Source organism: Monodon monoceros, unplaced genomic scaffold (genome assembly GCF_005190385.1).
Source record: "Monodon monoceros isolate NGI ecotype Baffin Bay Population unplaced genomic scaffold, NGI_Narwhal_1 Super_Scaffold_8, whole genome shotgun sequence".
NCBI classification, from domain to species: domain Eukaryota; kingdom Metazoa; phylum Chordata; class Mammalia; order Artiodactyla; family Monodontidae; genus Monodon; species Monodon monoceros.
In genome coordinates this window covers 67,894,424-67,921,286 of record NW_021703785.1, presented here as the reverse complement: position 1 = coordinate 67,921,286, position 26,863 = coordinate 67,894,424, and the positions used below count along the sequence as shown (strand labels likewise).

Below are 26,863 nucleotides of genomic sequence, written 5' to 3'. Positions count from 1 at the left end.
AGGTGCTGGCACAAGGGGGTGTGTATTGGGGGCACCTTCTACACGTCCCCTACAAATCTGCCTGGGTCCTCTGACCTCATGCAGGGGTTTTAAGAGCTGACACGCGCAGAAACAGCGTTGGCAACCAGGGTGGTCCCAGAATCTCCATCCAACTCAACCTACTTCCAAACGAAGTTTCTTCTAAAGTTTTGTTCCATAAATCTGAATCATGGGGCCACCCTCCTAGCAAACTGAGAGTTTGAGGGGTTCTTATCTGCCTTGCGTTAATTAACTGTGATCTCCCTGAGTGGTACCTCTGCGCCCTGGCTCTTTATAAATGGACGCTGAATAAGCATTTGGGTAAGTGATGGATTCACTAACCTTCGGACAGAAGACCTGAGCCGAGTGTTCAGCTTCACGAAGAGCTTAGAACATCGCTCCGTCCCTTTGGAGGGAGAAGCCAGGTGGTCCTTTCTGCTCTCCTGAGGAAGACACTTGGATACAGTCACTGTGTTCCCGCCTCATGAGTGGCCTCTCCAGGACCAAGGGCGAAGGGGGTGGAGCAAGTGGGGGGGGGAGACTCGAGGAGTAAGTGTGGGTATCACCATGTATGGACACTGGTGGGATCGCTCAGCATGAGTGGTCCATTTTCCTAGGCCTCATTCATTCTTTCCTGCCCTCCCCGCATTCCCAGGCTCCTCCTGAGAGAGGCAGGGGGCTGGCAAGGGGCCTGGCGGGAGGACTGCCAGCTGCCCTGGGTCGGAGGAGCTCGTGGGACCCAGCACTTCGTGGGCAGCCTGCAGACGGCTCTCACGATGCTTTGGGCGGGAGGATGGTAGACTTGGGGAGCATTGGTAGGAGGTTCTGTTGGGGGCTTTTGTGGCCTCTGAGAAGCCAGCTTGCCACTGGGCCCTGAGCACGGGGCAGAATGTCTCCACTTAGCTTACAGGCTGTGGTTCCTGTTGGGAAATTCATCTTACTCTGTGAGCAATGCCACTCCCAGCATCATCATTACTCACTGTGGTACTGTGCTGGGTTCCCCTTTTGGGACTTGCATCAAGGTTGTGAGAGACTGTCCCTTGGCTGGGGAGAGGGCACCTTGTGGCCAGATCACTTCTCGATCGGCTATGGCTCACAGGCTGGAGCAGGGCTGCCCTCACCCCTGGCTTTGCCACCTTGCTCCTTCCCCAGGTTGGTGTGCACCATGGACGGGTTGCCTGAGCCTCCAGGGCCTCCAGAAAAAGTGACTAAGTTTCACTGGCTTTGGAGTCAAGGGGTCTGGCTTTGAGTACCATGTTTTTATTTGCTTTGTGACTTTAGTCAAGTGACTGGGGTTCTCTGAGTTTCAATTTCCTCATCTGTAAAAAGGGCGATAACAATAGGGTTTTGTCCATGTTAAATGAGGCATTGGATGAAAAGCACTTGGTACAGTGTCTGGTGCATTTGTTTCAATTTGCTATATGTTAGCTTTTTTTTTTTTGCGGTATGCGGGCCTCTCACTGCTGTGGCCTCTCCCGTTGCGGAGCACAGGCTCTGGACGCGCAGGCTCAGTGGCCATGGCTCACGGGCCCAGCCGCTCTGCGGCATGTGGGATCCTCCCGGACTGGGGCACGAACCCGTGTCCCCTGCATCTGCAGGCAGACTCTCAACCACTGCGCCACCAGGGAAGCCCTGTATGTTAGCTTTTATTCTAAGAAACATTGTAAGACCACATAGTTGTGCCCCAGTGCACTGACCAGAGTGAAGGTGGTGAGGGTCTTCTCGAGCACTGGGGGCAGAGAATATCTCCATGCCTAGCCTTACTTTCTCCTGAGCCTAGAGGCCTCCCTGTCAGTACACGCAGAGGAAAAGGCGGCAGTAACCTCCAAGGCCTGTAGGTGGGCCAGGGAGGCTGGGACGTGACTTATAGGGTGGCAAGTGGTCCAGGCGCCCTGCTGCCCTGCCCCGGTGGCTCCTCCTGGCTTGAGCCCCCGTGGAAGCCGTCCTCATGGTGGGAAGGGCCCATCCATCAGGATGTGTTTCGAGGCCAGAACAGTTTGGAAAGCTCCCTGTCGAGTTTCCTTCTGTAACACAGCGTCCCTTTCTGCTCTTGGGCTTCTTTTCAGGAGCTAATGTTCAGGCAAGTGGCCACTTGACTTCTAAGATGATCCCTTCCTGGCTACCAAATGCAACATTCAAAGTGATGAGAAAAATATATGGTCATAGTCAAATAGGAATGTCAGCATTTAAGGGCCTGATCACTGTGATGCTGAGCTGGGGGCAACATCTGTCAGCTCGTGACATCAAGGCAATGCCCCCCCATCAGAGCTGAGCTGCCTGCAGAGGTCCGAGTCACTGGGCCTGTGGTGTTGGAGTGATGAGAGCTACCAGCCCAGAGGAGACGATCCCCAGGGGCCAGGGGAACCCCACTGGGAGACATGCTCCTTTGTCAGTTTCACAGGGTCTGGGCTAGTCTTTACATGCTTTCCAACCATAAGCAGACCTGTGGGGCTACACCAGCGGCTTGAGGTCGCATCACGAGGTGGGATCAGGGTGGACCTGGCTTCCCAATGCAGCTTCCAGAACTCCCGTAAAATCCCTGAGCTTTGAGGTCATGACAGCCCCCTCCCCCTATATTCCTAGCTGCCCCCTGACCTCCCTACTCTCCCTCCCCCAGGTTCACTGAACATGTGGCCATGGCCTCACAGTCTTCCCCTCCCCCACACTCCTGCCCTCATCCTGAGTGACAGCCGCATCTTTCGGACGCCTCAGCCTGGGCATCTTTATTTTTGTGCTCCGGTTGCTTCTTAATTCTTTTCTTTTTTCCTCTCTTGCCATCAAGTTGCCCCTTCTTACTGTTGCCATGGTACCTGTTTCCTGCTGTCCCTTCCCCTATCAATGCAGAGCAGACTGTGGTGAAACCCCATGGGCTTGGAGTCACACTATCCCGGGTCTGAGGCCCGTCTCTGCTCTCGGTGGGCTGTGCGATGCTGGGAAAGTGACCGAAAATTTCCTCAGTTCGCTCATCTGTGACATGGTCACAATAGAGAAGGGTGACAAAGCCTTTTTGTAAGAATTAAGGGTTATGATGGATATAAAGTGCTCAGGACAGTATCTGGCACACATAGAAAACAACCAATAAATGTTAGTATTTATTGTTATTATTATGATTCTCTAGAGTCAAACAAGCCTAGGCTAGGATTTCAGCTTCACCACATGCTCTTGTGACCTCTCTCAGCCTCAGTGTCCCCAGCTGTAAAATGGGACAACAATGCCTCTTCAGAGGGTTGTTATCAAGATTAAATAATGTGCTGCGGTTGCTTGCACTTAGTTGCACTCAACAAATGTTCCTCAAGTCTCACCCTCATTCCTCCTTATCTCTTCCTGTATGTGTACACTTCAGAGAACAAGTCTTGTTACAATCCTGCATACAATGACCAGGCTTTTTAGGGCATTTCAAAGAATCAACTGGTGTTTAGTGAATATTCTCTGTTAAATTTGCTTGAATTGCTTAGGGTTGTCTTTGCCGTGTCATAGTTCATGGTGCCGTTAACCGACAAGCTCCAGGTCGAGTGAGGAGTGACTGGGATGTTTTGTTGATAAACCTGTGTCAGTTCTAACTGGTGAATGTGATTCAAACACAGTCAGAGAACAATAGGGCTGTGGTTCAAATGCTTTGTTTTTCTTCTTTTTAAAGATACTTTTTTTAAAAAGGGATTTTAAAAAGTATATTTATTTATTTGTTTATTTATGGCTGTGTTGGGTCTTCGTTGCTGCGCATGGACTTTCTCTAGTTGTGGCGAGCGGGGGCTGCTCTTCTTTGCAGTGCACGGGCTTCTTATTGTGGTGGCTTCTCTTGCTGTGGAGCACGGGCTCTAGTCATGCGGACTTCAGTAGTTGCAGCACGTGGGCTCAGTAGTTGCGGTGCCTGGGCTCAGTAGTTGCATTGCATGGCTTAGTTGCTCCGTGTCATGTGGGATCTCCCCGGACCAGGGATCGAACCCATGTCCCCTGCATCGGCAGGCGGATTCTTAACCATTGCGTCACCAGGGAAGTCCCATGGTTGCTTTAAAAATATGTTTGCATTTGGAAAATGTGATTGGCATTTTTTTTTAACTTTATAATATCACAGACTTTTTTTCTAACTTTATAATATGACAGAGAAAATCAGATGCTATGGATTACTGAAAACTTAGCCACCTAAGAAGATCTCTAAGTGGTTCTCAGCACCCTTCGTATACAGTGTAAATTATAATATCTCTCAGGATATGTGAGAACATCTGTTTTTCTTCTAGTGCAGTAAACATATCTTTTAAATAGACTTAATACAACATTCAGGAATGATAAGCAAAATATAATCACAGTCGTGGGGAATGTGAGCATTTCATATTAATAACATTGGAACCTCATGTTTAATGCAGTGTTAAAAGTTGACAATTAAGCATGTAAGAGTCAGGAAATTCAATTAAAATTATCACAGTAATAGGGATTTAGCCACATCCTATATTAGTTATGAAATCCATTTAACACCACAAACAGTAATGTTTTCAGCGAGTTTATTTGAAAGGAAAACAGGAACAAAAACACTTTAATGCTGTATATACTCTGTTAATGTGGTCAGGGTAATTTTGCCAGAGGAAGAATCTTAACTTTTGAATCTTTGAATGCCCAGTCATTTGATTTGAGTTCTATGTACTTGCTTGTTGCATAATTTCTGTCAATAAAGACAGAACAACAAACAAAGGAGTTCTTCTCTCTTCTGCCTACTGATCCCTAAGAGAATGGGGTGTCTGCACCCTGAGGAAATCCTCCAGCGAACACAACCGCCATTCTCATTTCTCTCCCCACTTCTCTGTGGGCACAGATGCTCTTCGGTTGTAGGAGTTGAACTTCAGTGTGGATGCTGCACCTCTAATCTCGAGCTGGGAACCCCCTGTGGCCGTGTATCTGGCGGGAAACGAAGCTTGTAATTTAGTTCTCCAGTCACCACAGAGGGTTCATGGACTCTTTGTTGAACCTACCCCACACGCCTTCCTTCTGATAGCGGGGCACACCTCCCTCTACTTCTGTCAGGAGACCATAGGAAATGGGCATCCGTGTTTAATACACGTACCTCTGCCGTCAGGTCGAAATTTGCTATATCTCAATGGTACAGTCCAGTGGATCATTTGGGAGCTATGATGCTTATCAAAATTCACTCAAGAAGAGCCAAAGTCAGCCAAGCACTGGGGACTTCAGCTACGTGCCCAAGTGACCCCTGATGAGGTACCATAAGAATGATGATAGTGAAAGGGTCTTGAGAGGAACTTCTCAGGGAATTGCGCCCACACTCATCCAGACCCAGAATGTTGTCAGAAATCTGAGAATCACACTTATCTTCTCTTCCTTATCCCCCATCCCTCACTAAACCTCACAGTTACTATTTTATAGCCCTCATATCCACCATCTTGTGCCCGAAGCCATTTTTCTCCATAGATGTCTAGAACGTACCCCCAACTGCTCTCCCGTCTCCATGCTGGCTCCTCCAACTTGCTCTCCGTACTGTAGCCAGCGTGATCTTCCAAAGTGCAAATACAGTTGCGAGACAATCCTCTTAATATCCTCGAGTGGCTTCTCTTTGCCTCTGGGATCATTTCAAAACTTCTTATTTTATTTTATTTTATTTTTGGCCACCCCGCGCAGCTTGTGGGTGTGGGCTTTTAGTTCCCTGACGAGGGATTGAACCCAGGCCCTTGGCAGCAAGAGTGTGGAGTCCTAACCACTGGACCACCAGAGAATTCCCTTGAAACTTCTTGATGGCACTGGTAGGGCCCTTTGTGATGGGGTTCCCCAGGCCCCTCTCACACCACCTCTTCAGTCTGGTTTCCAGCTAAATGAAAATAATTTCAGCTCATCAAGTGCATCATGATCTTCCTTTTGCATACAAATTCAGCCTGCTGTGAAAGCTGCTCTGTCACTTGAGCCTAAAGACTCTGCTGATACAGTGCGATTCAGTGGTGGTTGAAGTACTGTTGGTAGGCCACTGGTAGTGGTAGGTAGGAGGATGCTGTTTGGAGCCTTTGGCAGGCCTCTACAGGTGAATCCTAGCATGGCTCCTTAGGATGTTGGAGCAAAGCTATGTTATCCTCCGAAGATAACTATTCTCCTTTTAAGAAACACCTGGCTTGCTCTTGGTAATAAATGCTGACTCTTCACCATGGGCCATCATGGTAGCTTGGGAACTGAGTTGTCCATAGTGAACTGAGTGTCATCTGACCCAAGCCAGAAAGTTGGGCTCACAGAGCCACATTCCATCATCAAATGCAAGGGGTATACGTATAAGAGACTGGGCTCAAGCAGTGCCTGAAGCCGCAAGTAAATTGCATGAGCAAGTAGGTTTCAGAGGCAACGTGGCCCTGCCAACAACTTGATTTTGGACTTCTGCTCTCCACGACTGTGAGACAATAAACTTCTGTTGTTTTAAGGCACCCAGTTGCGGTACTTTGTTACATCTGCCCTAGAAGCAAATACATACATGCACATAGACTATTTAACCACACAATTGTGTTAGGTCATATCCCTATAGCAAGTATATATATATATATATATATATATATATATATATATATATAGTCTCTAGTTGTTCTGCTTCTCTGGTTGAACCCCTGCTGATATAGGACATATGTTTTTACTTCTTTTGGAAAAATACCTAAGAATTGCTAGGTAATAGTAAGTGTGTATCTAGCTTTTTAAGAAGCTGCCAAGCTTTTTCCAATGTGTTTTTATTTATATTTTGCCATTTTTACCTTTAGCATTTTACAATCTCACCAGTTACAAATTAGAATTTCACCTGTTCCAAATCCTTGCTAAGCATTCTAAGAGCTTTATAGTAGGATCTCATTGTGGTTTTACTTTGCGTTTCCCTGATGGCTAATGATGTTGAGCATCTCTTCATGCACTTCTGGGCTATTTATCTATCTTCTTTTTTTGAAATATCTGTTCAAGTCATTTACCCATTTTTAAAATGAGTTGTTTATATTCTTATCATTGGCTGAAAATAAGTTCCTTATATATTCTGGTTTTAAGTCCTTCATCAGATTTATGTATTACACATATTTTCTCCCTGTCTGTGGCTTGCATTTTTATTTTCTTAATGGTCTTCTGAAGTGCAGAAGTTTTCAATTTTGATGAAGTTGAATTTATTGATTTTTTTCCCTTACATAGCTCACACTTTTTGTGTCTTATCTAAAAAATCTTTGCCTTCCTCATAGTCACACAGACTTTCTCCTATATTTTCTTCTAGAAGCTTTATAATTTTAGTTTTTATATTTAGGTTAAAGACTCATTTCTAGTTATATTTTGTGTGATTTGGGGGCGGGGTCAAGATTCATTTCCCCCCCATATGAATATCCAGTTGTTCTAGTGCCCTTTATTGAAGAGACTTTCCTTTCCTCATTGAATCACTTTGTCAAAAATCAGCTGAGCATATATGAGCATCGCAATTTTTAATCCTATTAGAACTGAACTTTCCCAAGTCAGGTCCTACCATTTCTGATCTCCTTTCCTTGGTGAGTCTATAAGGCAGATTACACTGATAGTTGGGCGAAGGAATCTACGTCTAACCTCTGTTTTTGTACATAGAACGCAACATGATGTCTTCTGCACTTGTGGGTCACTTGCTTAACTTTCCTCTTAAACTCATAACAGTACACTGTGTTGCATGTTTGTGGCAAGAGAGAAAGAAGCTTTCCGGATATACTATCTTCGTTTCTTGCAGCCTATGGATTTCTGCTTCTATTTGTTTCCTTGCACTGATAATATCAGCCTGTAACTTGGGCTTCTAGAGAACTGAGGTCATATCTGTACATGTCATTTTGACTTGTGAGGCATCTAGCTCAGTGCCCCGGGCATGCGTGGACTTTTATCGGTAGCATTGAGGTTGTAGCATACTCACTACCCCTCAATTTCCACGAGGACTCATCTCTATCTAACTCAATTCGGTTCGGAACTGCAGGCTGGTCATATAAAGAAAGGCCATCTGATTGTGGTCGGGGAAGAAGACAGGACACTTTAACCAGGCTGATTGGTTCTCTTGGAGACTCCCGATGTATGACATCTGGAACAAACTGTGGCCTGATCTTTGCTCCTATCACTTCTCATTCAGATCAATAGTGGTCTGAATATTCTTTTTTTTTTTTTTTTTTTGGCCACGCCGTGCGTTTGCGGAATCTTAGCTCCCCAACCAGGGATCGAACCCCTGCCTGCTGCAGTGGAAGAGCAGAGTCCTAACCACTGGACCGCCAGGGAAATCCCAGGTCTGAATATTCTTTAGATTAACTGAAATTAAAAGGAACTGCTCTGTAGCCACCTCCAGTGTGTGCCTACAGGCCTGGGCTATATCTGCATGCCCCTCTAGAGTTGACCCGCAGCCTGGGGGCATTCTGCGCCCTCTCCCTCACTCCCAACGTTTATGTGCGGGGAAATCCTCGTTGGCCAGAAAGTGAAGGCGAGAGACGTCATGAAACGGCAACACGCCACCCACCCGTGGTGAGATGAAGGATGCATGAATGTTGTTGCCTGAAGTGGGCCCGTGTTACCATGGTGATGGAGGCGCGCTGACGCTAAGTGGATGAGCCGCAGCTCCCATGGATTTTAATAGCAGCTGGCCAGTGCCACCGCCTTCCGTGAATTGCTGCCCCCAAGTCGCTGCTTGGCCCCGGCTGTCCTGATCTCTGTTGACAAATGGTTGTCTTTACAGTCAAGCTACTAACTGTACTGTAATTAATGAACGTGCTAACTATTCTTCCCTACTCCCAGCACATTTGTCTAACTAACCTGTCACACATGGATGAGTGCAGTGTCTGCGTCAGCACCGAGGACGCTGTGAGCAGGGGTCCGGGAGGAGAGGGTGTTGGGCCTACAGCCGGGACCTGTGGGCTCTTTCTCGTTCAGCTACCTTTACTAACGGTCAGGTGTCTGGAAATATGTTAATTTCTCCTTTCTTTTCTTAAAAAAAAAAATCTCTTTAGGGGCTGAGCGGCCATTGGTCACTTCACTAGCCCCTGAGGGGATTGCCAGATTCGGATGCAGAAGGACCAGGGGCCCCAAGCTCTGAAAACTATTCCAGAAGCAGCATTCGGGGTGGTTAAAACCCCAGACTTTGAAGCTAGACAGGCCTGGTTTTGAATCCTAGGTCTGCCCCTTGCTTCCTGTGGTTTAACCGCTCTGCAGCGCAGTCTCCTCTTTTGGGCAATGGGAGGGATTATCTGTCCCCAGAGGGGTGTGTTGAACAGCACATGCACAAGCCAGGTCCCCAGGACACAGCTGCTCAGGGCTTTGGGTCCAGGATGGGTCTGGTCTGGTGTTGGCCGGACCAGGGCCGGCTCCAGGCCAGGAGGCCGTTCTGTTAGGAATTCGGCATCCGGCGCGGGCCGCTGCGCCCCTCGCGCCCCCCGTGCGCTCCTCCCCCGTGCCCCTGGCCTCCCTCTCTTTCTGTTCTGTCTCAGCAGCTCTCTGTTGAGATGAATGGCATTTCCAGAGGCTTCACCTCTGATAAGTGCTCCTCTGTAGCCGCAGCCAGAATCTTAATGTGCACGCTGTAATTTAATGGCCAGCTCGGCTGGCTGTTAAAACGCTCTCCTCCTGGGTGAAGTGGACTCGCTCCACCGGTACGCGCGCCCCGCCCGGGCGGCGTGTCTCCGGGAGCTCAGACGTGGAGGTCCCACCACGGGAAGAGTGACCCTCTTCCCAGGCGCCTTCTCAGCTTTCTATAAAGTGGAGCTGGCTGGGCATTCCGCTCCGCGCCCCCGCGCCCCATCCTGTTTGCGGGGCTCCTGAGGCTCGGGGAACAAGCCGGAGAGGCTGCTCCTTCCTGCTTTCCTGCGTTCCTGACACCTGGCAAGATCGCCACGGACGCCCTGGGCTGACCGCGTAGGATTCTGTTGATGCTGTTTTCTGTGTGCCTGCAGATCCTGGCGCAAGCTCAGACGCCACAGACATAAACACTGGAGCAGAAGGAGGTCAGGATGAGCCTTAAAGACATCAGGCTGTAAGATACAGAGAATTCTTTAAAGCTGGGCGTTTACAATCTGGAATTATAAGTGGTGAACAGTCACAACACGGCAGCAGACGCATCGGGCACTCCTCACCCCACCCCTACCCTGCCCCAGTCTTTCTTTATGGAACAGTGTCCCTCAACCACGTGACAACTGTGGAAAGCACCAGGTCCTTTCATTTTCCTGCAGTCTGGTGGTCCTAGGAGTAGATATCTGACCAGCCTGGGGCCAATGGGATTGTCCTAATAGTTCACTGAGAAGAGTCAGCCCTTTACAGGTGACAGAGCTGTAAGACATAAAACTCCAGAGTTGGAGGTGGAGGTATTTTCCACTGTGTGGAGAAAACTGGTCTGCAGAGAGAACATGGCTGCTGAGTTGAGAGAAAGAGAGAGATTGAGACAGAGAACTCCGTTTGAGAGGCCCAACCTCATCTCTGCTCTTTTCAGTGTTTGGTTGTTCAGCTCCTTGGATTCTTTGAGTCAATAAATTTCCCTTTTTTGCCCAAGCTAGCTTGAGCTAAGTTTCTATTGTTTGCAACTAGAGTACTTTTCAAGGAGCCTGGCCTTCACTTCTGATGCACTGTCACTAAGACAGCAGGGGTCTTAGAAGGGCTAACACTTTATGGGGACCAGACCCCTTGTCTACTGGGACCTAAGCGTTCCCTGACACTTACAAATGAGATCTCGTTGAGGTGAACACACAAATCTTGCCAGTGCCCAGCCCCTAAGCAATCTTGTAAAGATTCCACACGTTGTGAAGTGCCCCAGGCACTTGAGAACGCAAGAGCATCATGACCAGCCAGGGCTGCCCTTGCTACTGGCCTCTGTGCATCCAAGCTCCAAACGCTTCGGTCCTCCATGGACCCCCATGGACCTCTTTCACTCAAGCTGGCCTCAGCTGCTTTAGGTATGAGGACTGTGTGATCTCTTCCCTGCACTGGCCTCTCCCACAGCAAGATGCAAATCCTGCTGCCACTAACTAGAGTGGCCAATGTTCTCTTTCTTTCTACTTTCTTTCTTTTTGTTGTTGTTGTTTCTGGCTGTGTGGCATGCGGGGATCTTAGTTCCCCGACCAGGGATCAAACCCGTGCCCCCTGCATTGGGATCGTGGAATCTTAACCACGGGACTGCCAGGGAAGTCGCCCAATGTTTTCTTTCGAAGTGAGGTTTTGATAAAAGCTCTTCTTCATCACTGCCAAATAGATGTTGAGCCTGGGATGAAGTTTGCAGAATCTTGCATTTTCTGTGTAACTTCCGAGGGCAGAAGACTGTCCTATAAGATGCCAGGCCACCACCTACCTCACTCAGCAGGTTCCCTCTTACACCTTCTCTCTACTCTTATTATTATGCTGAGAAGATTCCAGGGAAGTAGCTCAGTAATTACCTCAGAGAAGCCAGTGGTTAACAATCCTTCCTGTGTGGAAGTTTTCCTAGGTGACCCCCTTTCTGCTCCTTATCTAAGTTCTTTAGTTTAATTTTAATTCTCTTGTTGCTTGTTTCCTGTGGAAACAGAGGCATCAGCCGTCCACCTCATCATCATTCATTCATTCATCCAGGGCTTATTACTTGGCCGCTACTCTGCACCCCGCCACATGTCAAGTAGTTATTATTTTCCGAGGAATTCAAGGAAAGAAAGAAAGACAGTACTCTGGACACAGACCTTTTAGGTGCTCAATAAATAAAAAACATGCTTCACTTTTTCTTCCCTTCCTGCCTCTCTCCTGAGCCCTGCTTCTTCTGGCAGGACACGCTGAGCCAGGGTACTTTGGTGGCTATTTAAAAAAAAAGAAGAAGAAGTGCTGGGACCTTTGGAAATTCTAATGATGAAAGGCAGAGTCCAGCCCTCACTTCCCCTTCCTGCACAGTGCGGGCCTGGGTGCCACAGAGCTGATCGGTCCTTGCTGGGAGCCTGAAACGAACATGGATTACGAAACCCTGGGCAATATTGTCCTGCTGGCCATCGTCACCCTCATCAGTGTAGTCCAGAACGGTAAGGGAATCCCCTCCCTCAGGGTAGAGTTTGTTTCTAGTTGTTTGAAAGTCAGGCTTACACAGTTGTGTGTGTGTGTGTGTGTGTGTGTGTGTGTGTGTACACTTTTGTCTTTATGTGTATTTGTATCTTTATTTGAATGTATAGGGGTTTGTGCCTTTCTGCATGAATTTAGGTTTTTCCTTCTCCCAATCGTTCTTTCGCTTTAATGGGGATGATTAATCATGTCTGTAGAGCCAGGGCAGCAAGCTGTACAAAAAACTGTCACTGGAGTGTCTGCAATCAGCATTTTAACTATGAATTACTGTGGCCAGAGACCAGTTGGAGGGCAGGAAGGCTGGAAAGGGACAATCAGATATATGTTCACCCAGACGCTGGGTTATACTAATTGCAGCTGGGCGCTCTTCACCTGTCACCTGTAGGCTAAAAAAAAGGAAATTTGTGTGGTGTGAGGGGGATTTCACCTTAACATTATTTTACCTCGGTATTGCTTTTTTTTTTCTTTTGAAGAAACATGTCCTTTGCAATACTTTCTTTTTCTCTAGCAATGCGTAATTTTTGAAGCATTTTTTGGTAGGCATTATGTACTTACATAAAGGGAGAGAGAGACCGGGGAGGATTTTCTTGTTTGGGGTTTGCATTTCCATTAACTCTGCTATCACTTAAACCAAGCAAGAGACCTAGAACTGAAAATGCCAGGACTGGGTAGAACTTTCTCTTTAAAGTTCTGAGCTAGGACTGCCTCAGGCTCTATCAGTACGGCCAGTGTCTTTGGGATTTGCAGTTTACGAAGGTAGAGAAAAAAGGAGAGGAATGACTAAGGGCAGCTCTGTAACTTAATGGTAATTACTGAATGTTCACACCCTGGCACACTTTGGAAACTTGGGTATTCGATCAATTGGGCATATTCGGATATTTTCCCCCAACTTGAGTGTGGACAGAGGCTGGTGATGAGTAAGGCTTCCCATGGTCTCCCCGCCACCAGAGAGTGGCCAACTTTGCATACTCCGAGTATGTTTCCTCCATGGAACAACACGTTTTGTTTTTCTTTTTTGAATTTTATTTTATTTATTTTTTATACAGAAGCTTCTTGTTAGTTATCTATTTTATACATATCAGTGTATATATGTCAATCCCAATCTCCCAATTCATCCCACCACCACCACCCCTCCCGCCACTTTTCCCCCTTGGTGTCCGGAACAGCACTTGGCAGCTTTCTGACCCAAACATTTTCATTCTAAATCTCACACGACAGAGTTGCAGCTCAGAGAGGGGACGAGGGGCCGGTTGAGGCTGCCACAGTCTCAGGCCATTGCTGTTTCATGTTGGGGCTCGCTTAGTCTTGTCAGTTACCAAGGGATTCATTCATTCGACCTGCATACACCCACAGGGACCCTGCTCTGTCCAGGAAGGGTCCCGCATCCATGAGGATGTAGCAGTGAACAAGAAAGCTAGGTTCCTGCCTCCCAGGAAAGGAAAGGCTGGCAGGAAAAGATGGGCAGGCGGTAAGCGGGAAGCCTGCAGTGATGCTTCCGGTGCCCGTGGAGGCAGTTGTATGGGTGCAGGCGGGCGCTGCTTGTTCAGCTCTCCCCCTCCGGCCCTCCCCCGGATACCTGTCAATCTCAGTGACAGTGGACGGGAGCCAGGGTCCCCTCGGCCGCCTGTGCAGATGGGGCTGAGCAGAGGTTCGAGTGCGCCCTGAGCTGCTCCCTGTTGGTCCAGGCTGAGTCAGCGGAAGCTGGAGGGTCTCCTCCCGTGAGAACAGACTCTTTTCATCTCTCCTGAGATGCCCCAGGACCTGGCCCTGGTCTGTCCAGGGGGTCCCGGGCTTTTGCATAGAAGCCCAGCAAACCCGGAGCAGACGTGAGGTGGGCAGTGAGATTTCTAATTATTTTTGGCAGATGAGATTAAGTCTTCTTCTTTGGTGCAAAGGGGGAGGAGAGATTACAGATGGCCACATGTCTGAGTTTGAACCACAGTCTTTCGGCCAGCCATTTCAGATAGATAACGACAGGGCACAGTGTCCTCCCTGACACAGTCCCATGAACTGAAGAGGCTTCCTGCGGGGTGGGGAGACAAGTGTGGACCAGCTACTGCTTTGGGCTGGAGACTTTTCATCCTGGGCACACAGATGACTGGGGTGCATGTGTAGCGGTGTGGACAGCACGGCCCCAGCCTCACAGCCTCTGTCCCTCCCCATCCAATCCCCCCAGTTCCCTTTCACAGCGTTGTCTCACCCATGCTCGGGGGAGAAGACATGCTCCTGCCCTTTTGAAGCCACAGAAGGAGCCCTTGCCTCCCGCTCAGAGGCTTAGGATCAGCCCTGCTCCCCTCTGAGGCAGAGACCAGGGCTCCCATGTAATGCTGAGATCACCCTGTGAGGACTTTTTGTTTCTAACTGTTAAATGTGCCCGTGCAGGGAAACAAGAACAATGCAAATGACTTGGAAGGTAACACCTCTACCTGTTTTAACCGTTGAGATTTTAGGCAAACACAAAGGTCCTAACGTTGGTCCAGAACTCCTCTTTGCAATTCTAATTAACCTCGATGTTGCAGCCACAGGTCTACCTTATTGAGTGCGGAAAATATGCAAAAACTCTGTCCCCACCCCAATTACATTGGATACCCTTTCTGTTAGCTTTAGGAACTATTTACATGTTGCTGCCAGGCATGGCACACTCTGTCTTTGTCCCAAGACAAGGAGGTCAGTCCCCGTGTCTGTGACAGTGTTGGAGAGCTCTGCGCTCTCGGTACATTGTGTGAGCCTGATTCCCCAGGGGAAGGGCCAGAGCCCACCCGCCTGGTGGAACCTCCTCCTCTGCCTCCCAGACGCTCGTTAGTCATCAAGATCTTTGAGCTCGTGGCCCTCTTCCAGCTTGATCCAGCAGAACCCACGTTTGGAAATGCAGACCAAGTTTAGAGTACCTCGTTCCAAGAGACCTGGACCAGAACTGCCAAAGCCTGGTTTCCCGGGGAGTGTAGAGAGATGGATTTCCTATGCGTAGCACCCAGAGGGCCTCCAACTTCTTGGCTAAGGTGCCAGCAGCTTGGCCATGAAGCAAACCTGGGAAACACAGATTTAGAGAGAGTGATTTCCATAGGAAGCCAAACTAATTAGACTGGGAGGAGAGGGTGAGCTGCGGGGAGGGACCCGGGCCTCGTGCGCGGAGGCCTGAATGGTGACAGCAGAAATCTTCTTTACAGCATCCTCAAGAGCCCCTACTGAACACTCCCCTGACGGAGGGCTCACAACGCACTGGCCTCGCCCTTCCCATTGTTAAGTGTATTGAGAATCTGCTTTGTGTCAAGTATGGTGCTGGGCATAATATTATCTCATTTAATCCTTGCACCCTATGAAATATATAGTATTATATTTCTTTGTTTTTTATTTTTAATTTTTTTTAAACATCTTTATTGGAGTATAATTGCTTTACAATGGTGTGTTAGTTTCTGCTGTATAACAAAGTGAATCAGCTATACATAAACATATATCCCCATATCTCCTCCCTCTTGCATCTCCCTCCCACCCTCCCTATCCCACCCCTCTAGGCGGTCACAAAGCACCGAGCTGATCTCCCTGTGCTATGCGGCTGTTTCCCACTAGCTATCTATTTTACATTTGGTAGTGTGTATATGTCCATGCCACTCTCACTTCATCCCAGCTTACCCTTCCCACTCCCCGTGTCCTCAAGTCCATTCTCTACGTCTGTGTCTTTATTCCTGTTCTGCCCCTAGGTTCCTCAGAACCATTCTTTTTTAGATTCCATATATATGTGTTAACATACGGTATTTGTTTTTCTCTTTCTGACTTACTTCCCTCTGTATGACAGACTCTAGGTCCATCTACCTCACTACAAATAACTCAATTTCGTTTCTTTTTATGGCTGAGTAATATTCATTGTATATATGTGCCACATCTTCTTTATCCATTCACCTGTCAATGGACACTTAGGTTGCTTCCATGTCCTGGCTTAATTCACAGGTAAGCAAAGTGGAGCTTGGAGAGGTTAGACCATTGGTTGGAGGTTCCAGAGCCAGTAATGGTGAAACTGGGATTCAAACCTGCTCCAAAGGGTAGACCTTTACACAGTGTATTTTGTCTCGAATTCATTCATTTAAACTCTCACCACTCAGGAAGTGCTCTCTTATATGGAACTGAAATCCGCTGCCTTATAATTTCTATCCACTGGTGTGTCTGTTCTTTGGAAAAGCTTAGACTGTGCCTGCTGCTTCTGTGTTTACAAAGTCACCTGTAACATCCCTTCTTCAATGTATCATTCCTCATATGACTTGGTTTCCAGAGTCCCTTGTCATTGGGTTCCCCCTCCTACCCCACTCCCCAACTTGCCATGTTCTTTCTAAGATGCAGGTGGGTGTTTTCCATGCAGGGAAACTGTTCCCGAGATTCAGACACCAGTTCTGTTAGAATAATGGATGTGTGAATTGTTCTTTTGTATCACGCTGCTGGCTCATACTAACTTAATGAAAATCTCCAGAGCTTTTTATGTGATCCTGAGAAAGTTATTTACCTTCTCTGACCACCAGTTTCCTCAACAGAGAGATGGAGTTACTAATATCTTCTATGTGTGATGGTTGAAGGTATTGCCTGGGATAATTCACATAGGTAGAGTAGCCAGCAGAGCCCAGCATGTGGTACCGTTGCAGCCTTCTCTCTCCGTGTCTCTCTCTGTCTCTCTGGTTTGGCCTGATGTTAGCAGCCAGCCAAGAGAAGTGTGTGAGTGGTCTTTGCGTGCACAGTTTCTGTAACGTGGTCAAGGAAAATAGGAGTTGGAGTGTCAGTGTTTGGAGGAGTGGACAGAGGTGGCCCAACTCTTTCAAGTTTAGCTTAGAAGGAGGGGGAGGTAGATCCTAGTGGGATACAGGACTAAAGGCAGGCTTGTTTCTCTTTTGTTTTGAGGGTAGGAAAGATCTGAGTGTGTTTCAATGGTAAGGATTAGGAGGAAAACAGAGACTGAAGGTTCAGGAAATGGGGCAAACACTGATGAACAAAGACCTGAAGAGGGTGGCAGAAGCAGTGTCAGGGTTGCAGGTGGAGGGCTAAGGCTTGGAAAAGAGGAAGGGGTTTGTTCTCAGGCAAGGAGAGGAAGAAGAGAGGCAGACTCGGAGAAGGACGGCCATGCTGTGCAGTTGGTTGCAGAAATAACCTCAGACTTTCTTAATACTGTCTCTGTTTACGTGTTCAGGGGCAAGGGATGTCACCTTGGGTTCTGGAAAGACAATGATCAGAATTTTCCACTGTATTCTGTGGTAAGAAGGGACGTCCAGAGTGGACAGTTGGACACTTAAACCCTGTGTAGTTGATGGAATCCCTGAAGTGAGCTTCTATGTGACAGTAGGAGGATAAACACACCCTCGAATGCCCAGCTGGAGTTGAATCCCAACCTCCCTGCTCCCCGGTGGAGTGACTCTGAGAAAGTTATTTAACCTCCCTGAGCCGTAGGGCCCTTGTCTACAAAGTGGGGACAGCACCACCCACTTCACAGAGCTGGTGCCAGGCCCAATAAAGGAGCATATGTCCAGTGCCTAACAGAGGGCCTTCAGACAAGCCAGCCCTGCAGCTCTGCTCAAAATGGGCACAGTTCTAGGAGAGGAATGTACTTTTGACAAAAAGGAAAACGTGAAGACTTTTATTCATGTACACAATGGATAAGGCATCCTTTTCATGTCTTTTTGAGGAGCCTAAGAGGAAGTTGATGGAAAGAAACCCTGTGAGTGGGTCCCTGACAATCACACTTTTCCCTTTCTCACTCTTGAAATAGGAGGAAAGGAATAAAATAGGAGGGGTGAGAGAGAGAGAGAGAGGGAGGGAGAGACCTTTATCCTGCCATCCCCACCATCCAGCCTACAGATTCTGTCCCCTCAGCATCTCTTAATCCCACAAGCATCACCCTAACCAGCTCCCTTCTGTCTTTCCCCTGTCCTGGGTCTCACCCCTTTAAACACTCACCATGCTAAAGACAGAGTGGCTTTCTGGCGATGCCACTCCTCAACTTACACCTGTCAGTAACTCCTTGTTGCTCTCAAGATGGAAATAAATTCAGAAGTTCTTAACGTGGCTCTCATCAAGGTCACGGTCATGCTGCTAAGTCCGGCAGGCACTTCTCAGCCACCGTCTTCTTCAGCCTTGGTTCACTTACTGCTTTCTCCCTGGGGCTCCCTCTGGCCACCCTGTCTGCACCCCCAGCGGCCCCTGTCGTGCTGTGCCTTCTCTTTCGTCCACAGCTTGGCACACTGTGTCGTTTTAATTTTTGCATTTTGTTTACTGTGTGTGGTCTGTCTTCTCTTCTTGTATCCTCGCCAGAACGTAAGCTCCTCAGGCCAAGGCTCTTTGTGTGTTTTGTTCTCAGACGTAAGCTGAGTGTCTGGCACACGGCAAGTGATAACAGAGAAATGTCATTGAAAGAACAATTCACCACCTACCTCTTCGGTCTCATTTGTAATTGTACCAGGTTCCACTTCCCCACCACCAATAAGCTGGATGTACTGAACCCCAGAGGCTCTTGCCTCTGGACCTTTGCACATGCCATTACACTGGAGTGGAGTGATCTCCTCTGCTTGCCACACTTGTTCTTCAGATTTTATCTTAAATATCACTTCCTCTAGGAATCCTTCTGTGTCCCAAACACTGAATTAAGTTGCCCCCTTTGACCCTCGATGGCTCTGTATTCTCACTCAGTCTGATCTTAGCACGAGTCACTCTGTAGTGTAATTTCTTTCCTTGGTTGTCTATTTCTTCCGCCTGTCGGATCCTTGAAAGTGAGGGTCGTGTCTTACTCACCATTGAGTCACCAACACCAAATGCAGTGATTAATGGAGGGTAGCTGCTGAATAAATTTTTGCTCAGTTACATTTGATGGAGGACATTTAGGGCTCTTTAGATGTCAAGTTAAGGAACCGTCTAACATTCTAGTAAAATAATGGGATACGAGGCTCGTGAATGTTCTCCGTTATAAACCAAATCCAAACCTTTCCCTCTGGCAGGGTTCTTTGCCCACAAGTTGGAGCACGAAAGCAAGACCCATAATGGGTGGACCTTCCAGAGGACGGGGACACTTGCCTTTGAACGGGTCTACACTGCCAAGTGAGTCCAAACCCTGACACTGCTAACTGACAGAGAGGGGGAATGGGCACAGGGCTGCATGTCTGTCCGGGTCAACCTTCCAAAGGCCGGGGAGGCGAGGTTCCCAGGGAAGCTTGAACTTCACCTGGGAGACTTTGGGGGCACTTTTCATCATCTTAGCAAGTGCTGGTGTGTAAAGAGAGGAAGCGGGGCTGTGAGATGGCGGGATGGAGCTCCGCCTGTTCGGGGACCTCTCAGCCAGTCATTCAGTTGTGGAGTTGACCGATTTTCTGGGGCGTTAGTCCAGAGTGGCTGCCGGGAAAACCAGCCATCGCTCACCCCCAGCTTCGGAAGCAAGAGGTAGGGCCAGCTGACAGCTGCCTGCAGCCCCTCAGGTCCCCTCGGTGGGGTCTGGAGGGGACTCTAGTGCGTTTCCTAAGCCAGGTCTCCTGGTGCAACCAGAACGGAAAGAATGGGGGAATTATGCAATGGCTTCCCCACCTCTGCTGCTTTCCTTCCAAATGAAAAGGCCGTTTGAAAACACCTGAAGAACTCGGTGAAGGAGGCGGGTGCTATGTGGGATGCAAATCCAACATTCATTTCCCTCTCTGCTGAGCGCATTCAGACAGAGGGTTCAGCCAGCGGCCTGTCACCTGCTTCTCTGAGCCTGTGATTGGCCTGGGAGAAAGGGAGGCTGCAGCTCTGAGCTGGCCTTCGGCCTTGGCTTGGAGGTGACTTGGATGTCTCCAGGGATCCTTCCAAAGTGGGAGTCATGGCCACACAAGCAACGGCAGGAATAGCACAAGCAAATGCAGCCCCTCGAGGCCCCTCTGTCTCCCGTCGGCCCCAGCCCCTCAGACCCAGCACTCCTGCGCAGTCTGATTCCGAGGAAATCCCTTCCTGAACTACTTACAGGGAGATTGCCATCTTAAGATTCGGACCTTCGGTGTGTTAATTCTCAGAATCCATCGAAGAAGCGAAAGGATGTGATTTAAGCCATATTAGATGTTCACATTTACAGGACGTGGAGGAGAGTGTGTGCGGTGCCGTCAGCCCCTCTATGCTGTTTGCAGGGGAGATGGGAGAGGTCCCCTCAGACACACCCACGTGCAAGAGCGCAAGAGGGGCAAGGACAGTGTCCTCCGTCAGGGGTAACGCCAGAACCTCCCCCCACATGGAATCCAAAAGAACGTGAATACCATACTACCTGTTCGGAAAGAGAAGCTTCTTCCCGCCCAGATCACTACATTCTCACCGGCTGCCCCGTGTTCTTAGGGGCACAGCCGGGCTCGTCTGGAGAAGTGGTGCAGGGCTGCATGCAGCGGAATTTCTCGGTACCGGGTGAGAAGCTAAGTTTCCGTCCTGCCGAAAATGAAGAAGAACCGGGGCAGGCCAGGCCGCCTGGTGTCTGTGATTTCCCCCAGGAGTGAACTAGCTCTGCGTCTCAGAAGACGCCTCGCTGACGCCTGGTCCCCACTGCCAGCCTCCAGATGGCGTCCCTGATGTCCGAAGGCGCTAGAGCAGAGTGGTGGGTGATTGGTGCCACCTGGGGGTCCCCACCGCATGGGTGCTGCCGCCCAGCTCCCAAACCCACGTGACTTTCCCACTTACCCACCCCCGAGAGAGGGCCAGAAGAGGGAGGGGAGGGGAGAGAGCTGTGGAGAGGCCGGAGCTTTGGGGGGGGGGGGGGGGGAGTGGAGGGGAATTTTCTGTAATTAAAAGGTTGCCCAGACACTACTGTGGTTCTGTTACAAAGACTACTTCCTCCCTGACCCAGCTGGCAGCGCCCTGTGTGTGCCTGAGGTGGGTTGTGGAAGGTGCTGAAGATCAACACAGAGGCTGCCGCCTGCTGGCAACGCCAGGAGCCCCCAGTCTGTGTGCCCCAGCCAGGAAGCTACCAGGAAGGGCCTTACCTGTTAGCCCGAAAGAAAGTCATCCCCAGTGATAGCTTCTCCAGGGGCCTCCAAAAGCACCAAAGAGGGGTACAAGAAGAGCCGTAGGGGTGTGAGAAGAAAAGAACATGTATCTTATGTTGCTATCTAAAAAATAGGAAATTGAACTTTACTCAATTTTAATATACAGATTGAGAGTAGGATGTGTATATAATTTGTACATAAATACACCCGTCATAGGGTTGCATGATCAAAACTCTTGGTTGATGGGGTGTGGGATCATAAATGTTTAGAGACTGCATAAAGGGAAAAATAGCAGAAAGAATAAATGATGCTGGTGGATTGAAATGGCTGATGCATGGTTTTCAGCATAAAGTATGACTGTTGAGTGATACAGAGAGTTCAAGATTTGGGGGCTGTTGGTAAACAGACGTCCCAGCCAGGTGAGGCCTTCAGCTCAGACTCAGCCTCGGTTAATGGGCTACTCTACCACCCATCTCCCTCGAGGGCAGAGCTGAGTCAGGGTTTGAGAGTTAAAAGGATCTCGACCTTGACTCTCTCTTCATGTGTCTAAAGCATAGGTCAAAGCCCTGTTCCCAGTTGATGAGCACAGCCAGAGCCGTCAAAGTTTGGTTTTTGGAGAAAAGTCTCAGTTAACTGACCTAAGATTCTTCTCCATGAGTGTGGGTGAGCACAGGCTGTGGAGAGAAGATGGGTCTCTGCAGATGTGTCATTTTCCAAAATGTGACCCATAGATTACAAGTTCATGGGCTGTTAACAGGTATTAAAGAAAAGAACAAGTTCTGTACAGCAAGACTTTTGAGAAACTTTAAAGTACTAAGACACTGTGATTCTTGGTTCTACAAGAAGGGGAGGTCTTATTTAACTACAGACACCCCTCCTTTTTTTTTTTTCTAGAGCATATCAAAGGTTTAGAGTTTCACAAGATGCATTTTGGTAAATGACACCCTGAGGTCCCTTCTGCCCCAACACTTCTCAGAATCCACTCTGGACTCACTTCCAAGTAGCAGGGACTTGTGAATGGTTTGAAGGTGATACATCTACATTGGTTCTATTCATTAGTATTGATACTATTACTGTTATTATTGATATTTACTTATTTACATATCTATTTATTTAAAGTTCTATTGCAATATAGTTGATTTACAATGTTGTGTTAGTTTCAGGTGTAGAGCAAAGTGATTCAGTTATATATATATATGTATATATACACACACACATATGTATTCTTATTTAGATTCTTTTCCATTATAGGTTATTGCAAGATATTGAGTATAGTTCCCTGTGCTATACAGTAGGTCCTTGTTGGTTATCTATTTTATATATAGTAGTGTGTATATTTTAATCCCAAACTCCTAATTTATCCCTCCCATATTTACTTATTTTAAATAAACCCAAATTAACTAGCAAAACATTAAGTGCTTCTATATCTCATTCTTAAAGGTGGAGAAAAATGAAAGGGAAAATTGCAATGAATCCTTTTCTCCATAAAAACACTGGCAGTTGCGGTGCATCCAATTGAACACAGCACAGTGAATTGTTGAGAGATCTGCTGAGTAGCTCGTAGTTAGACCTCAAGAAATGACAGACAAAGTGGGTTTGTCAGTTTTGTCCTGCAGAAAAAATGGCACAAAAGAATATTTGGAATAACAATAATTTGTCAGTAGGAAAGACATTTCCATTGGGGGTTATAAGAAGGAAGAGGTTGGAGGAATAATAGCCACCATTTATTGAATGCTTACTATGAGCCTGGCGCTGCTTTCTCTCATTTTATTCTCGCAACAGCCAAGGAGGTATCCATAAATACTCATGTCTCCATTCACCTTCAATTGATGAGGAGACTGAAACTCAGTGAGGCTGGGAAATGCACCCACAATCGCACAGTCAAAAAGTGGCAGCCGGGAGACCTTCAAGATGGTGGAAGCGTAAGACGTGGAAATCACCTTCCTCCCCACAAATACATCAGAAATACATCTACATGTGGAACAACTCCTACAGAACACCTACTGAACGCTGGCAGAAGACCTCAGACCTCCCAAAAGGCAAGAAACCCCCCACGTACCTGGGTAGGGCAAAAGAAAAAAGAAAAAACAGAGACAAAAGAATAGGGACGGGACCGCACCAGTGGGAGGGAGCTGTGAAGGAGGAAAGGTTACCACACACTAGAAGCCCCTTCGCGGGCGGAGACTGCGGGTGGCGGAGGGGGGAAGCTTCGGAGCCGCGGAGGAGAGCGCAGCCACAGGGGTGCGGGGAGCAAAGTGGAGAGATTCCCGCACAGAGGATCGTGCCGACCGGCACTCACCAGCCCGAGAGGCTTGTCTGCTCACCCATCGGGGCGGGCGGGGCTGGGAGCTGAGGCTCGGGCTTCGGTCGGATCGCAGGGAGAGGACTGGGGTTGGCGGCGTAAACACAGCCTGAAGGGGGCTAGTGCGCCACGGCTAGCCGGGAGGGAGTCCGGGGAAAAGTCTGGACCTGCCTAAGAGGGAAGGGGCCACTGTTTTGGGGTGCGCGAGGAGAGGGGATTCAGAGAGCCTCTTAAAGGAGCTCCAGAGACGGGCGCAAGCCGCGGCTAAAAGCGCGGAACCCAGAGACGGGCGGGAGACGCTAAGGCTGCTGCTGCTGCCGCCACCAAGAAGCCTGTGTGCGAGCACAAGTCACTCTCCACACCTCGCCTCCCGGGAGCCTGTGCAGCCCGCCACTGACAGGGTCCCGTGATCCAGGGACAACTTCCCTAGGAGAACGCATGGCGCACCTTAGGCTGGTGCAACGTCACACCAGCCTCTGCCGCCGCAGGCTCGCCCCGCATCCATACCCCTCCCTCCCTCCCCCCGGCCTGAGTGAGCCAGAGCCCCCAAATCAGCGGCACCTTTAACCCCGTCCTGTCTGAGCAAAGAACAGACACCTTCAGGTGACCTACACGCAGGGGCGGGGCCAAATCCAAAGCTGAACCCCAGGAGCTGTGCGAACAAAGAAGAGAAAGGGAAATCTCTCCCAGCAGCCTCGGGAGCAGTGGATTAAATCTCCACAATCAACTTGATGTACCCTGCATCCGTGGAATGCCTGAATAGACAACGAATCATCCCAAATTGAGGAGACGACTTTGGGAGCAATGATATATATATATTTGTTTTTCCTTTTTCTCTTTTTGTAAATGTGTGTGTGTATGCTTCTTTGTGTGGTTTTGTGTGTATAGCTTTGCTTTTACCATTTGTCCTAGGGTTCTGTCTGTCCGTTTGTTGTGGGGTTTTTTGGTATAGATTTAGCACTTGTTATCATTGGTGGATTTTTTTTTTTTGGTTTGATTGCTCTCTTCTTTCTTTTTTTTTCATTTTCTATTACTTTATAATTTAAAATTTTTAAAAATAATTTCTTAATAACTATTTTATTTTATTTTTTTCTTTCTTTCTTTCTTCCTTTTCTTCTGAGCTGTGTGGCTGACAGGGTCTTGGTGCTCTGGCCGGGTGTCAGGCCTGTGCCTCTGAGGTGGGAGAGCCAAGTGCAGGACATTGGTCCACCAGAGACCTCCCAGCTCCATGTAATATCAAACGGTGAAAGCTCTCCCAGAGATCAACATATCAATGCTAAGACCCAGCTCCACTTAATGACCAGCAAGCTACAGTGCTGGACACCCTATGCCAAACAACTAGCAACACAGAAGCACAACCGCACCCATTAGCAGAGAGGCTGCCTAAAATCATAATAAGGTCACAGGCACCCCAAAACAGACCACTGGATGCAGCCCTGCCTACCAGAAAGACAAGATCCAGCCTCATCCACCAGAACACAGGCACCAGTCCCCTCCACCAGGAAGCCTACACAACCCACTGAACCAACCTTAGCCACTGGGGACAGACACCAAAAACAACAGGAACTACAAACCTGCAGACTGCGAAAAGAAGACCCTAAACACAGTAAGTTAAGCAAAATGAGAAGACAGAGAAACACACAGATGAAGGAGCAAGGAAAAAACCCACCAGACCAAACAAATGAAGAGGAAATAGGCAGTCTACCTGAAAAAGAATTCAGAGTAATGATAGTAAAGATGATCCAAAATCTTGGAAATAGAACGGAGAAAATACAAGAAACATTTAACAAGGACCAAGAAGAACGAAAGAGCAAACAAACAATGATGAACAACACAATAAATGAAAGTTGAAATTCTCTAGAAGGAATCAATAGCAGAATAACTGAGGCAGAAGAACAGATACGTGAGCTGGAAGATAAAATCGTGGAAATAACTATCACAGAGCAGAATAAAGAACAAAGAATGAAAAGAATTGAGGACAGTCTCAGAGGCCTCTGGGACAACATTAAACACACGGACATTCGAATTATAGGGCTCCCAGAAGAAGAAGAGAAAAAGAAAGGGACTGAGAAAATATTTGAAGAGATTATAGCTGAAAACTTCCCTAATATGGGAAAGGAAATAGTCAAGTCCAGGAAGTGCAGAGAGTCCCATACAGGATAAATCCAAGGAGAAACACACCAAGACACATATTAGTAAACCTATCAAAAATTAAATAAAAGAAAAAATATTAAAAGCAGCAAGGAAAAAACAACAAATAACGTACAAGGGAATCCCTATAAGGTTAACAGCTGATCTTTCAGCAGAAACTCTGCAAGTGAGAAGGGAGTGGCAGGACATATTTAAAGTGGTGAAAGGGAAAAACCTACATCCAAGATTACTCTGCCCAGCAAGGATCTCATTCAGATTCGATGGAGAAATTAAAACTTCACAGACAAGCAAAAGCTAAGAGAATTCAGCACTACCAAACCAGCTTTACAACAAATGCTAAAGGAACTTCTCTATCAGGAAACACAAGAGAAGGAAAAGATGTACAATAACAAACCCAAAACAATTAAGAAAATGGTAATAGGATCATACATATCGATAATTACCTTAAATGTAAATGGATTAAATGCTCCAACTAAAAGACATAGACTGGCTGAATGGATACAAAAACAAGACCTGTACATATGCTGTCTACAAGAGATCCACTTCAGACCTAGAGACACATACAGACTGAAAGTGAGGGGATGGAAAAAGATATTCCATGCAAATGGAAATCAAAAGAAAGCTGGAGTAGCAATTCTCATATCAGACAAAATAGACTTTAAAATAAAGACTATTACAAGAGACAAAGAAGGACACTACATAATGAACAAGGGATCAATCCAAGAAGATGATATAACAATTCTAAATATTTATGCACTCAACATAGGAGCATCTCAATACGTAAGGCAAATGCTAACAGCCATAAAAGGGGAAATCGACAGTAACACAATCATAGTAGGGGAATTTAATACCCCACTTTCACCAATGGACAGATCATCGAAAATGAAAATAAATAAGGAAACACAAACTTTAAATGACACATTAAACCAGATGGACTTAATTGATATTTATAGGACATTCCATGCAAAAACAACAGAATACACTTTCTTCTCAAGTGCTCAAGGGACATTCTCCAGGATAGATCATATCTTGGGTCACAAATCAAGCCTTGGTAAATTTAAGAAAATTGAAATTGTATCAAGTATCTTTTCTGACCACATGCTATGAGACTAGATATCAATTACAGGAAAACAATCTGTAAAAAATGCAAACACATGGAGGCTAAACAATACACTACTTAATAACCAAGGGATCACTGAAGAAATCAAAGAGGAAATCAAAAAATACCTAGAAACAAATGACAATGAAAACACAACGACCCAAAACCTATGGGATGCAGCAAAAGCAGTTCTAAGAGGGAAGTTTATAGCAATCCTACCTCAAGAAACAAGAAACGTCTCAAATAAACAGCCTAACCTTACGCCTAAAGCAATTAGAGAAAGAACAAAAAACGTCCGAAGTTAGCAGAAGGAAAGAAATCATAAAAGATCAG

The 26,863-nt window shown here is 47.5% G+C and overlaps 1 protein-coding gene across 2 annotated transcripts in view; it reads left to right on the top strand.

The window, feature by feature from the left end:
* The first annotated feature begins 11,796 nt into the window (after positions 1–11,796).
* The window catches only part of ALOX5AP (arachidonate 5-lipoxygenase activating protein), a 30,653-nt gene continuing 15,586 nt past the window's right edge, over positions 11,797–26,863 (top strand). The window contains exons 1-2 of one of the 2 annotated variants that reach the window (XM_029210271.1): positions 11,797–11,981; positions 18,984–19,083. In XM_029210271.1, the coding sequence (XP_029066104.1) occupies positions 11,912–11,981; positions 18,984–19,083 (170 nt within the window). In that variant the 5' untranslated portion in view covers positions 11,797–11,911. The remainder of the gene's footprint in view (positions 11,982–18,983; positions 19,084–26,863) is intronic. The other variant, XM_029210272.1, reaches the window with a different exon arrangement.